Source organism: Rutidosis leptorrhynchoides, chromosome 7 (genome assembly GCF_046630445.1).
Source record: "Rutidosis leptorrhynchoides isolate AG116_Rl617_1_P2 chromosome 7, CSIRO_AGI_Rlap_v1, whole genome shotgun sequence".
In the NCBI taxonomy this organism is placed as follows: domain Eukaryota; kingdom Viridiplantae; phylum Streptophyta; class Magnoliopsida; order Asterales; family Asteraceae; genus Rutidosis; species Rutidosis leptorrhynchoides.
The window spans coordinates 286,055,753-286,071,336 of record NC_092339.1 but is presented as its reverse complement, the minus strand read 5'-3'; the positions used below and the strand labels follow the sequence as shown (position 1 = coordinate 286,071,336).

At 38.6% G+C, this 15,584-nt stretch overlaps 1 protein-coding gene across 1 annotated transcript; it reads right to left on the bottom strand.

The window, feature by feature from the left end:
• Positions 1-6,080: 6,080 nt before the first annotated feature.
• Positions 6,081-9,074, bottom strand: LOC139858068 (pentatricopeptide repeat-containing protein At2g20710, mitochondrial-like). The gene is made up of 2 exons (XM_071846917.1): positions 8,680-9,074; positions 6,081-7,410 (listed from the first exon to the last, which is right to left on the bottom strand). Exons 1-2 carry the CDS (start codon positions 8,983-8,985, stop codon positions 6,238-6,240), a joined length of 1,479 nt encoding a protein of 492 aa, XP_071703018.1. The 5' UTR covers positions 8,986-9,074; the 3' UTR covers positions 6,081-6,237.
• Positions 9,075-15,584: the final 6,510 nt, after the last annotated feature.

Sequence of the window (15,584 nt, the reverse complement as noted above, 5' to 3'; positions counted from 1 at the left end):
CACCAGTTGAGGAATCAAGCTCAACATGGATGACGCCCATTGTGGCTTTTCTGCGGGATGGCACATCTCCGGCGGATTCCGCTGATGCAAAGAAAGTCCGCGTTAAGGCACCGCTGTATGCCCTTGAGGGTGACGTCCTATATCGAAAAAATTATTTGGGACCGCACTTAAGGTGCATTGGCCCGAAAGAGGCAGAGGAAGTTGTACGCGAGGTGCATGAAGGTGCATGCGCACTCCATTCGGGGCACAGGTCCATTGTGTCAAAAATAATGCGGCTAGGATATTATTGGCCCACCATGTACGCGGATACTGCGCGCATAGTTAAGCAATGCGAATCATGCCAAATACATGCACCTATTAGCAGGGCACCTGTGCATCCAATGATACCAGTCTCCTCACCGTGGCCATTCTGCAAATGGGCAATCGACATAGTCGGACCATTCCCAAAAGGCCGAGGTAATTTTATCATTTATTTTCTAAACATGCTACTCACATCAGTATCTTACGCACATTCTGCGCACGCCGGAAACATCAAATTCTTGATTGTTGCAATCGACTATTTCACAAAGTGGGTCGAAGCGAGACTGCTGGTAGCAATCTCAGGAAAAAGGGTGCGGAATTTTGTATGGGAAGACATCGTCTGTCGATTTGGTATACCAAATGAAATTGTTAGCGATAACGGTACGCAGTTCGCGGGTGACCCTTTTCGCAGCTGGTGCGCGGAGCTTAATATTAAGCAAACTTTTACATCTGTTGCGCATCCGCAGGCGAATGGCCAGTGCGAAGTCACCAACCGGGATATAGTAGCTGGAATCAAAGCTAGGTTGGGTCATGGTCGCGTTGGTTGGGTGGATGAACTACCGAAGGTTTTATGGGCGCATAGAACAACACCCAAAGCAAGCACTGGTGAGACCCCGTTCAGTTTGGTCTATGGATCAGAAGCTGTTGTACCCGCAGAAATTGGGGTGCCAACGTCCCGCATACAAAATTTTGATGAGCAAAATAACTCTGAAGCTTTGCGGAAAAATCTTAATTTGCTGGAAGAGCGCAAACTCTCTGCGGCTGTCAACAAAGCAAATAACAAGCAAAAAATTGCAAAGTACTATAATCAGCGTGTGCGTTCGCGCTCTTACAAGTGCGGTGACTTGGTTTAGCGTCAGAACGACGCAAGTCATGCGGAGGATACTGGGAAACTGGGCCCCCGTTGGGAAGGTCCATACAGGGTAGCGAAGGCAAACAATACCGGGGTGTACCATCTCGAGACACTAGATGGAAAACCTGTGAAACACACTTGGCATGCGACGTTATTGAAAAAATGTTATATGTAGCTAGGAGGACCTGATCACTCCAGTTTATTGTAGCACATTATTTTTTCTATATATTTTTCGTCCGTTTGGATGTGTCGCGGTTGTAATTGTGATTAATGCCAATTAAATATTTACTCGCGCATACTTTGGTTGTTTAAATCTTTTTTGTATGCGGTTCCTGCCTACTTAAGGGGTGTCCTCTAGCCCCCGTGCGGCAGAAGCCTGTTTGGTTACAAGGCTAGACGCTAACGGCAGGCAAAGGGAATTGGTTTTCCCTTAGCCAAGCGCCACGCAGACTAGATGGCTGCAAAGTCGACTTAAAAAATTACAAGCATTGGTTTGCTTGTGCGTAATTACTCTCGCATTGGTTTGCTTGAGGAACTCAAAGCATAAAAACATTGGCTTGTTTTTAGTTGCGTTGCTTACCATACAGCTATAGTGCACCTCTAGTACATGACAAAGCGATAACGCAGTAGCTTTCGAGTCTAAATTATTAAAGGGTAATTGTTAAAGTATTGGTTTATTTTACGCAGTAATACCCGCATACGCATGAGTTTTGGTTAACTATGCGCATGGGCATGCGGGTCACATTTTGTTTTGATTCGCGGTATATAAACAAATAAACACACTACGCATGCATATCAGGAATATATATACATCAAATTAAGTTGTTACATAAGAGGTAATTGTTTGTAACGCCTGCCCAACACGGGACTTAGGGCTGCAAAAATACAAATACCTGCCTAAGCATAGGACTTACGGCGCAATCCAACACAAACTAATAATCCTCCTTTAAAAACCCATCGATCGACATGTTCGGGTCCGCAGCGAATGCGTTGATTAGAGGGATAGGGATGGACTTGATGGCTTCTTCCGCATCCATTAACGCTGTAGCCGTTCCTTCTCTTAGCTTCTTTTGAACGATGTCGGGGAACGGCGGTGTTAGACCGCAAGCTTGGATTACCTCCTGCACAGCCTTGTTGATTTCATGGTCCCTGACCGCATCAACGTAGGCATTGAACTTGTCAGACACAGGCTCTGAGTCCATCATCTTTTGCGCAATGGTAGGGAGTGCGGTGCGCAGCTTCGCTAGATCCGCCTCTGCCAGCTCGCGGTTGGTTACCGCGTCATCCCTTTCCCTCGTCGCCCTCTCCAGCTCCACCCGCAGACGCTCCGCCTCCCCCTTGGACTGGTCAACCGCACCAACCAGCTCGCGGTTTTTCTTTCTCTCTTCAATCAGTGCAGTTTTGGTTTCCGCCGCGGCTAACTCCACCACCTTGCGCGCTTCTTCTGCGGCGTCCCTGTCTTTCTTCACCTGATCAACCCCCGCTTGCAGCAGCCCTAGCTCTGTTTCTTTCCGCAAGGCCACTTGATACAAGTTAGTCGAACGGCGGGCTTGATCTGCAACCATGCCAAAAAAGACAAGGCCGTTTTGGACGAAGGCGTTGAGCGCCTGATTAAAAGGCAGTGCGGCTAGTTGGTTGCGGAACTCAGCCGGGAAGATTTGCTGGAGGAAGGCGGACTGCTCTGCGGCGTTTTCCGCCGATGTTTGGGTGAGCTGCGCCAGGTTTGCCAATCGGAAGCTAGCGTGTGGCGGGGTTGGTGTGGACTCGGAGTCCAGGTGTATCGTCTTATCCTTTGACTCGGCAGTAGCTTCGAGGTCCGGATTGACCCGCGGTGGGGTGTGATGAGTTTCTTCCGCATGCCATGCGTGTTAATAAGTGGTTATATAAATGCAAACTTAAATGTGCGGTATGCGCGAAAGCTGAACTCTTACCAGAGGATGGGGGAGGTAGATCCGCAGAACGGGGTTCGATGGGAACGAAGTTATCATTCCGCTTGTCCTCCCTCTGTTTGGGAGTGAGTTTCTTCTTCTTCTGTTGGGATTGGGAGGCTTCGGCGGCCTTGCGCTTATTGCCGGATGTGGCAGGTGCATTCTCGCCAGTCTTCTCCTGCTCTAACGGCTGGTTCACATTCTGTTTGCGGAAGGCGATGCCCGCAATCTCCTCCGCAGTCAGTACTCTCTTCATCTTCATCTCTGCAAACATGCACGCATGCGTTAGAACACATAAATAGCAAACTGTTGTTAGTACGTGATTATACTATTCCTACCCTTTCCATCCGGTCCGACTATGGCTGGACGCACATCCTCCCATGGCCAGTGTGCGGATATCTTCCCTAGCCGCAACATCACGTTCCCGTATGACCGGTGCACCAGCTGTGCGTTAGCGCACTCCGCTAACAGCTTTGTTTCCTCGTCATCAAGGACCGGGGTTTTGTTCACATCCTTTTTCACCTTCTCGCACCATATAAGCGTTTGCGGAAAAGCGGTACCAACTACAGTTTGGTCAACAAAAAAGAAAGTTTCTTTCCAGTTACCCGCATTCGACTTTGGGGTTTTGGTGAAATTTTGTCGGCCGAAGAAGGTGAACCAGGATTTGTGGTGATTGGCTAGGCGGTATAGATGACAGAAAACTTTAACCAACGGTACCCTGTCGATTGCGGCGCACCACATTTCAAACAGAACTATTTTGCCTATGGCATACGGGTGTAGTTGCCCTAATCCCACTCTGAAGTGATCTAATACGCCTAAGAAGAAGTCAGAGGGAGGAACCCTAAAGTTACCATGCTTGAACGCATGTTCATAGATGGCCACTTTCTTCTCCGGTGGCTCGTGAGCACGCTGATGGGGTAGGGGTGGCACCGGATTGTACTTGGCTAAGGGAGGATACTGTTTCACTAAGTAATCTATGTGCTTCTGCTCTATAACAGACTCTACGCTATCTACATACGTCTCGTTAGCTTTAGTCATTTTCTAGGAGTAATCGGATGAATACTAACCTTTAAATGGTGGCCGGAATGTTTGATTTTCGATCGGAATTCAAATAGGCAGCGTAACGAGGAAGCTTGAAGCAGGAAAGTGGAAATAAGCTGCAAAATGGGGTATTTATAGGGAAGATTGGGAGTCATGGGGTGGAGTGGTGTGATCGTGGCTGTACACGTGTTACGCAATCGACGGCCAGCACTTTATTTATGCGCGTGGATGCCAGTTGGGTATGATTACATGTACGCGCGTGGTTGGCACGCGCCTGACACACTGTCACTTTATGTCATGTCCGCCGAATGGGCTTCTGCGATTGTGACAGGCATTTAATGGCATCGAGGCGCACGCGGAATATTAAATGCTAGCCGTTTTCTTGTTTTTTCTTTCGCTTAATAGTTTGATATCATACGCCTCGCGCCATATAACATCAAACTGGGGGGACATAATGATACCGCAACCCGCATGCGCACCTCATATGCATGCGGGCGCTTAATAGTGTGCGTATGCGTGTGCTTGTGTGCGATATGCGGTATGCGGATTGTATCTGATTCCTTTGTTCCCGGTACGGCGGTTGCTTAGCTGTCAAGTAAATATCTTTTCCATAATTATATCCGTGATTCGGGGGAGTTAGTTATGGATGAGATTAACGTGATCTGGGACGGTTCTAGAATTAGGATTTGCCTATAAATAAAACCCTAATCATCATTTACCAGACACGGCATATTACGTAACTATCACACACAAGATACATTACGCAAAACAGCATCATTCAGCATCTCTTCAAGGTTAACAGGTTAGTCTTTCGTAAGCTAGTACCTACGACCTTATTTGGGGCCTCTTGATCGACGACCGTTATCAGAGGTTGACTTAATCACTTGGCCACCCCGCCGACATCATCATGTCGGCCAGGGTTATTCACGGTAGCCGGACCGGAGAGCCACGTTCTAAGATCCTTAAACCCCTCCTTATGTATTGAGCAGGCATATTAAACCCCACGGTTAAAATATGCATGATCAAAAAGTTAGATTACAGAAATATGATTCAGGCGGTATAACCGACCATATATAACTTAAATAACATAAATATAAATGTTAGTGAAGTTAATAAAAGTTAGATTACAGAAATATAATTTTACTTATGATGATAATAATATTTACCTTACTAATAAATAATAGAAAATATCGTTAAAGAATTTCTTACCTTGATTAGTGACTTGTGTTTGCTTAGATAAACATTGATTATACGGAGCACTTCGTGCTAATAACGTGTTGTAACTTAGTTGTTAATGACAACTATTAGTAGCCTAATAACTTGTAATTATTATTATTAACTTATATAGTTAGTAAAGAGTAGAAGAGAGAAATAAGAATATTATTAAGAAAGATGCAAGTTTCTTTCTTACATTCACCATATATTTATACATGAAATTTTACTAGCCTACAAATTATTGATCATCCACATTTTTCAACATTACTATTTCATATGTTGACTATATTACAACAATATTTAAGCAGTTTGTATATGATATTCAAGCATACAATTTTGTATGTTGAATGGTATTTTTATTATATTTAAATTTTGTTTCTTTTGTAGTTTTAATCAAAACCAAACCGAGAACTAAATTTGAATTCGGTTCGATTTTAACATTTGATTCAGTTTTCGGTTCACTTTCGGTTTTAATTATTGAAAGTTTAAAAGCCAAACAAACCGAACCGATGAACACCCTTTATAACTCTTTTGAAACAACTTCTTTAGGTGCACCTAGTTCCTATCTACTTTTTGCTGACATCTGGAAGTTGACTTCTTGAAGCATTTTTGGTATTTCATTCTTATATTTTCTTGCATCATATTACCCGATCTTGACCCTTTTATAGACTTGATTAGTTTATATATGAACACATCACTAGATAATACAGTATGAAGTAGAAATTGAATCACAATGAATTCAAACATGTTAATGCAACCATCTCCTACAAACCAGGTCCATTCATATTACATTACTTAAAACTGTAAACTTGAACTGAGAGAATGAACATTAAAAAACAATACCTTAAATAACCAACTTAATAATAATAATTCAATACTTATAGCATTACCCATATTAAATCAACGATTAGCCCCTTCAATTTCATCAAAACCCTCATCAACTTCATCACCTACAGATTCCGCATCATCAGACGTTTGCATAACAACAATTCTACCCTCGAACGTTTTCTTAAACTCTTCCAATATCCCCAAACTACCCTTTTCTTCCAAATACTCAACACACGAATCAAAAATATCACGACTCAATCTGCACCCGCGTTTATCCTCAGAAGCCACACACTTTTTCACCATTTCAAACGCTTTATCCATCTCATTCTTTTTAACATAAGCAGTCACGAAAATACACCACGTACTCGATGGAGGCCGTTTCCCCATATCCACAATTCGATCAACGTACGCTTCAGCTTTACCCAAAAGACCGTTGTTGCAAAAAGCATTAATCAGCATATTAACTATTCGAAAATCATAAGATAATTTTTCCGATTCCCATTCAGCTAATAGTTTTTCGGCTCCTTCGATATCATCTACTTTCGTTAACGCGTGCATCATAGCCGAATAACCTCGGTTATACACTTTACGCCATGACGTTTTATATAAATTCCATATACGATAAACATCGTCCTTTTTACCTAAAGACGCGTACATTCGAAGAAGAATTTCCCAAGCTGCACCTTTCGAGTTACCACGTATTAACGCCTCTGCTTTTTTTAACATTTCAAAAGATTTATCTAGTAACCCGGATTTTAAATACCCACCCGATGCAATAACATACGTGTTCCAATCCACATTTAAATCAGAATTTTTTTCCATATTTTCAAGAACATCTTCCATTTTTTTAATGTTACAAGCAGCTGCGTAAGAACTTAATCGAATGTAGTAAGTTGGTTTATCGCAACGAACGCCCATTTCTGTCATTTCTTGATAAACTTTGTCGAGCTTTTCGTTATCTCCGACTTTTTTATACAAGTTGAGCATGGAGTTGTAAGAAAGTGTTGTCATCATACCAAATTGCTTCATCTTCTCTGCAGTAGCTTCTGCTTTTTCGACTGATTTTGTGACTGCGTAACAATTCAAAAGAGCACCGTAAACTTGAAGATTTTTAACGTCGTCTGGCGTGCTATTGAAGTATTTTTCTGCTTCTTCTAGCCCTTTAACTCTTGATATTAAATCTAAATGAACCGCAACGCCAGCCGGTTGCAGTTTTGGCTTTTTGTTAGCCATCCATTCTGAAAGCTGCCATTAAAAACCTTATTTAAGTACAACTATTTTTTAAATAACATAAGATTACAATATTCTTTAAGTACATCTATTTTCAACTAAACAAAAGATTACAGTATTCTAAGCTTACACTACACAGATAGTGACATTACTGATTTATACATTGAACAGCTTGTTTCAGTTTTTTTATTTCAGACTTATGGCAAATGATTTCCCAAATGCAGTTTGCTATTTGGATAATGTAACTCACGGTGCGGCCCAATTGCCTAAAGTTCAATCCTTGGCTCGGGTCACACACCAGTCCCTAAAGGCTCATACAAGTTTCACATAATCTCAAGTCTTGGCTCAACTAATATAGTACCCTGTACCCTTGATTTCAACAAGCAGACAAGCTTAGTTCATAAACGTTATATAAAGCATGAAGTACTAAGGGGGTATTGGAATAAGCTTATTTTCACGGTGTACGTACTGAAATCAGATCAAAAGCCGCTAGCTTCTTATTTTCACAGCCTATAATTTCAAGAGGTGTCCCCGCAGCTTTGGCTCAGTGGACATGTGGTGGTGCCTAGCACCCCCGCCGGGCTAGAGGTCTCGGGTTCGAGCCTCGTCACCTACAAAGGATATTATTTGAAAGAAATTCTTTGAGGGTGGCCCAAAGGGAAGGTTTTACCGACCCGCTCCGGGACTAAGGTCCGGCCCGCCTGCCCCGTATGGGATGGTTTAAGGGTCGGATCCCCTGAGTGTGGTTCGGGTTTCCTGCCCGAACGCGTGTGTGTGCAAATGATGACTAGGCTTCGGTCCGGACTAATGCAAGCTTGCCATTCAAAAAAAAAAAATAATAATAATAATAATTTCAAGAGGTACTTCAAAAAGATGGTACTTCAAAAATATCAACAGCGCCAATGAACAGTGGTGGAAAAACTACGGGACCAGCAGACTGCCCCACCAGTGGATTTGCAATTTTCAGTGTAAAAATCTCGGGTTTTTCGATTTTGCGGCGGGTGAAAAAAAATTTTTTCCCCTCAAACCTCCATATTTTGGCCCAAAACCTTCAAATTTACCCAAAAACCTCCAAATTTTGCCCAAAAACCTTCATATTTTCCCCCAAAACTTCCACATTTTACCCAAAAAAGTTTAAGTTTTTTAAAAAAAATTAGCCCCCGTAAAAAAAATTCTGTTTTCGCGACTGCTGCAACGAATGAACTTTTTGGACATTAAATATTAAATAAGAATAAATTACAAATAATAAATAAATAATAATAAAAGTAATTAAAGGAAAAATACCTGAAGAGCGTGTGTGTAACGATTGAACTTACGAAGGCTTTTAATAATGACAATGAGTTGATCAAATCTAACGGTTTTACCTTCATTCTGCCATTGTTCAAGTATCGGTATCATTGAAGCTTTAGGATCACCAACAGGTGATATCCTTCTGTACAAATTGTCATTTTTCTTTGAAATTGGGGGTACTTTTTGTTGTTCTTCGTTGATTATTTTGGTTTCTGTTGAGAAATACAAAGCCCTAGAAATTGTAATGTAATTTTTTGTTGTTAATTTACTGTTTGATCGGAGAATTGATATCAATGTCATGATGATGCACGCAAAGATTCAATTGAAAGAAGAAAGGAGCGATTTAATTTAGGGATTTTTTGGAGTATTTAGAAAATTAGGGTTTTAGGGTTTTTGCAGCTCAGTTGAGTGTTTATACAAAGGATCCTTTAATTTTTATTAAGATGTCACTGTCCGCCCTGGAACCTATATAATATTTCACTTTATTAAACTCATATTATTACTATTCTCATAGAGGAAGGATTTTGCATAAACGGTTCTGTTAAGCGAGGCCTAGCAAACGTGTTAAGCGAGGCCTAGCAAGCGTCGATTTATTGGCGACTTGACTGCCGCTTAGAGTCTAAATTGAACTCCATGTAAAACCTATGAAAATTTGATTCTACCATTTTCATAGCGTCTCTGTTTATTGTATTTATTTTTTATTTTTGATTTTCTTATTTATTATTACTGTTTTTATATATTTATCTATATATTTCATGCTTTTTTTTATTGTTTTTTCTCATTCTTTATGGCCGGAGGTCCCCTTGAAAGCAATCTCTTTACCCGTCGAATAGAGAGAGGAAGAACTTTCTCCGCTCTTGTGAGTGTTTAACTCGGGGTGGAGAAATGGTTTCTCTTTATTTTAGGATAGAGGAAGGATTGTCTACATCTCACCTCCCCCATACCCCACTCATATGGGATTGGGAATTGTTGTTGTTGTTGTTGTATTACTATTACACTATCTATTAGACAAAAATGATGAATAGTACCAGAAGCCATTTCGTCTTTTCACTTTTTTCCCCTTTCTTTTAACTAACACCACAAACGCTCCCCACAGTTTCTTCAAAAATTAAAATCGGCCCCCTAAACAGGGAGTTAGAGTGTTAAATCAAAATTTTCATAAAATATCTTAAATAAACTCCACTCAAATATTCAACGGGTCATATCTTCTCGCTCGCAATGAGTTAAATTTTTCCAACACCATCGTTAAACTTGAAATAATTTTACGAACACAATGTCACTAACTATACGCAAAACGGATACTCTTTAAAAAGCGCTAAATATTTAGGGTACTTTTTATATACGTTGATTTTTCACTCGCAAACTCCATAATTAAACACAATAAAATACACTAAAAATTGAACCTCCGCCGCGAAGCGAGGGTTCGACAACTAGTTGAAATCTATTTTCACACACCAAAATGATAAATTTAGTAAGAAGTATGTTTTAATTTTCCTATTTTTTTTTTTTTTTTTTTTTGACAAAAAAACTTGAATTTAGTAGAAAATCAATTCTCACGAACTGTGAAAATTTTGAATAACAATGGGGAGGAATATTATAATGAAACCAACTTTTAAGTTGAGATCCAAAGGATCAATCAGAGTGCGACACGTGGCGCGATAATCATATGTGATTGCAAAAAATTAAAAAAAAAAATTCAAAAAGATTTTTTTTTCTTTTTTATTTTTTGAATTTTTTTTTTGAAAATTTTTTTTTTCGAATTTTTTTTTTTTGTAATTTTTTTTTTCAATCACATGTGATTGGATTTGACATGCAGTAAATCACATGTGATTCTGCATGCTAATCACATGTGATTGTAAAATCCAATCACATGTGATTCTGCATGTCAAATCTAATCACATCTGATTGAAATTTTTTTTTTTAGTAAAATGACGAATTTCAGTAAATTTGTGCTAAAACTTTTAAACGCGAAGTTTTTGATTTAAACTTAATCAAATCACCGAATTAAAGTGTGAAATTTTGAAGATATGATCACGAAACGCTAACAAACTTGATCAAATCACCGAATTAAAGTCTGTTTCCGGTTGAAAATTTTTTTTTGAAAAAAAAATATTTGAATTTTTTTATACAATCACATGTGATTGGATTTAACATGCAAAATCACATGTGATTGTATTTTACAATCACATGTGATTGGGTTTTATAATAACATGTGATTGGGTTTGAAATTCTAAATTAAAATTTTTTTTAAAAAAATATTTAAAAAATAAATTTTTTTTTTTGATTTTTTTTTTCAATCACATGTGATTGTCGCGCCACGTGTCGCGCTCTAATTGGTCCGTTGAATTTCAAGCAAATTATTGAATTTAAGGGATTACAACTCTAACAATGGGACCATAAGTTGGACTACATTTAAATCATGTCCACTCACTTAGGCTAAATGAAAAAAAATCTCAAACTAAAAGCATTACTAGACTCATAAAACATTAAAACACATCAACACAAAACAAACCCAAAACAAACCCAAAACAAGCATTAGTAGGCTTTCAATGAAATATTCATTGTAGCAGGAGCCATGGTTGAACCACCCATATGTGGAATTGAAAGCATTCACACTTCTTTGCATTTTTGAGCCATTGAAAGACCTTATATTTGATACGGGAGATTATACCGACCCAACATGAATACTTTTCATTAAGCAAAACTTCATTTCTAGCATTCCAAATCAACCATATAGTTACTGGGCCTATAAAACTCTAAATTTCGAAGCTCTAAAACCCATTCCATTACTCCAATCGACCGAAAACTCCAATATAGCTGATGGCATGACCCAACTAAAATTCCACCGCGCAAATAAGGCAATCAAAATATGATTCGACCATGAGCAATGCAATAATAAATGATCTATAGTTTCTACATGCTCCTTGAATGGACAACCAATGTTAAATAGCAGCCTTGGGTGGAACATGTTTATCCCATACCACTTTCTCCCAATCGAACTCTAAATCCAAGATTGAAGCAAGAATAACCAGTACTCCATCCACCATCGTATAACATTTTTCAATCGAGAGTATCCATTGTATTTCGTCTTCTTTTTCATTAATAATAACAAACGGATCCAATAACCTCAATATAGTTTAACATTGAGAGAATTCATAATGAACCAATGAGGTCGAATAATCGAACTCCCAAATCATGGACCCTTCATCGCTCAAGCTACCAACTTCTGAAATCCTAGCTTTTTGTTTAGAGAAAATCCGAAAAAGGCCGAGAATTGATCCCTCAATTATGACACGCCCACCCATATATCTTCCCAAAAAAATAAATAAATAAATAAAAATTTTGAACTTGATATCGCTCAACGGTTACGTTTGTCGTGTAATGAAGTCGATCAAACGAGTTGTAATAATCCGCCTTTTTCTGTTAATTTATTTTAACGCCCGTCTTTTTTTTTATAATATCTTTCATTATCTAAATTCATACCTTCCGTTGATTAGCGTTTTAATATTCCCGTTATTTAATCATAACATCTCTCGTTCACTCTAGCGTATTTAAAATAATTCGTTCGGTTAATTCATGCACCCGCTTTCAAACTCGAGGGACTAACTTTGCCAAATTACCAAAGAAGTTGACTAGTTGAACTAGTCAAACCCTTCCCCACCATTCATTATTCACCTCCCCATCTCTACTACTTCCATTTTTTTTTTCTCTCAAACTCCAAACTTGTAGTGACCCGAATTTTTTCATTATTATTCCATGATTATATATTAAATGAAAACTATATTTGCATGATTAAATGTTTCCAACATGTTAAGCAATCAAACTTGTTAAGACTTGATTATTTGAAATGAGTTTCATGTAGACAATTGACCACCCAAGTTGACCGGCGATTCACGAACGTTAAAACTTGTAAAAACTATATGTTGATATATATATGGACATATATGTAACGATTATCGTTGTAATGACATTTTAAAGTATATATATCATATCAAGATATATTCATTGTTGGTGATTTGTGTCACCAATATGATTTAATTGTAATGGGATTAATTTGTTAACCAAAATAACCTTGTTAAATATCGAACAAGTTTGGGGAAAGTGTGGAGTGCACAATTGTTTGAACTTATCTTGATTATGATGGGGGTTCGGGGGCAGCGCCCCTGATAGCGGGGTCCAAGGGGATTAACAACATTAAATAAGATCGTTAACTAAGACACATATCAAAGTACTTCTACTTAGCACAAATGCTTACAATTACATTTCCATTCATTTTTCATCAACAATTCTACTCGTAGTCATTCAGTATTCGTACCCGTATTATACACAGCTGCTAGACGTACTTACTATGAGTATATACCAATAGGAACTAGCATGGGATTCCACTCTTGATTATGTCATGCATGACTAATCAAATTTAACTTCTACCATGAACTAGTCAACTAACTAGAGCTCCTTTTAACCCCACTCACCACTCATCATTCACTACTCACCAATCAATCCATTTCACTTCCAATTCTCTTTCTAATTCTCTCTAAACACACACACACACACACACACACACACTTAGAAAAGAAATTTCCAGTAAAATAATCATCATCTTCATCAAAAATTACTTCAAGAATCAAGCTATAATCATCATAGGAAGAACACTTCAAGAACACTTCGAAAATCCTTTCAAGTTTGCTAGTTTACTTTTAATCTTGCAAATCCATTCCAAGTAATCATCTAAGATCAAGAAACCTTTGTTAATTATAGTAGGTTATCTTTCTTATTCAAGGTAATACTCATATCCAAACTTTGATTCGATTTCTATAACTATAAACTATCTTGATTCGATTAATAATCTTACTTGAAATTGTTTTCGTGTCATGATTCTGCTTCAAGAACTTCCAAGCCATCAAAGATCCATTCAAGCTCAAGATTATTATTGTCATTTCCAGTAGGTTTACCTACTATACTTGAGGTAGTAATGATGTTCGTAACATCATTCGATTCATATATAAATAACTATCTTATTCGAAGATTTGAAAACGTAATCACTAGAACATAGTTTAGTTAATTCTAAACTTGTTAGCAAACAAAGTTAATCCTTCTAACTTGACTTTTAAAATCAACTAAACACATGTTCTATATCTATATGATATGCTAACTTAATGATTTAAAACCGAAAAATACGAAAAACACCGTAAAATCGGACATACGCCGTCGTAGTAACACCGCGGGCTGTTTTGGGTTTGATAATTAAAAACTATGATAAACTTTGATTTAAAAGTTGTTCTTCTGGGAAAATTATTTTTCTTATGAACATGAAACTATATCCAAAAATCATGGTTAATGTAAGACCCTAATCAGTTTGTACAGCAGTGTAAATATGTTACATAGAGTGTGGGTGATGTTGTGCAGTTGAACAGAAGTCACTGAGTGAGCTGAGCCTAGTGCGCGCCGCACACACTAAAGGGAGCGCGCCGCGCACCCTTACTGTAGCCGGGTTCCAGCTTTTTAAATCAGATATTTTGATGGGCATTTTGGTAAATTCACTTATGGACGGGTTAAAGACAGATAGGTCAGTTTGTGGAGCACCATTACTCCATTATCAACAACCTTATCACTTTAACTTTAATTCAAGAGAGAGATTGTGATTTTTGAGAGAGAAAGCTTAAATTCAAGAGGAAGGAGCTTGTTTTAGGTTAAAGTTCAAGCATTAAAGTCGTTCATCTTATCTCTAGCTTCGTTGTGGTAGTTGTGGTATGTTCTAATTTTATTTCCCTTACTTTGATTTAGTGTAAGGGTTAGGATTTGAGTAAATGATGAACACAAAACCCATTATTGGTTATTTTGTGTGTTCTTGGGTAAAATTGAGTCTTGAATACTAATTGGTGACTAGTCTAGGGTTTCAAAGTATTAAATGATGTTTATGAACCCTAATTGGTGAGTTAATTGCTAACACACCTAGTTATTTAGTAAATGGGTGTTGGTTAGTTAGTGGATGACCCGAAATGGGTGTGTTGTCTTAAAATGGTTATTTGGGTAATAAATTGACCTAGTTTGGAAAGATGGGTATGAATTACCCTAATTATATATTAGTTGGTGTTATTGGACCTTAATCACTAGCTTTTAAGTGATTAGTGGTGGTCTTGACTTTAATTGGGCGGTTTTGTTATAAATGGGCGATTTAATACATTAAGTCATTAAATGCTCATGTGTAAGTGTTAGTATTGAGTCCACTTAGCTTGTGTGTTGATCAAGTACTTATTATATTAGGTACTTTGCTTTGAAGCTTGTGGAGGTTGAAATCGTCATCTAATTGTTAAGGTGAGTGGAATAATTATATGCGTATGTATATAATGTATCTATTTGTTGTAGCGTGAAAGGTGTAGTGTCGAGGTGTTAAGACACCACGTTTCACGTGAAGGGTGTAGCATCGAGGTGTTAAGATGCCACTCGGGTGTAGCATCGAGGTGTTAAGATGCCACCTAGGAGTGTAGTGTCGAGGTGTTAAGACACCACTCCGTAAAATAATGAGTGTTGCATCGAGGTGTTAAGATGCCACTCGGGGTGATGTGCCGAGGTGTTAAGGTGCCACCCTAGGGGTTAGTGGTGCGAGGTGTTAAGTGCCCTAATGGATGTTATGAACACCGATGGCGTTTTCGCGAGCGTCGTTCCCTTGTACTATTGGTCGACCATGGTTACTTGTGTTGTAAGCATATTATATCATTTCGAGTTATATTATTATGCGGTTGTTGCTAGCTTGTGGTATTGGAGATTATAGCTTGTTAATGTGACGATAAGCTAATTGTGTTGCTAGCATGTTTGCGGTTTGTGTAAGTGTATGCAAGTAGGTATAATTATATATGTATTCATATAATTATTGCATTCACTAAGCTTTGCTTACCCTC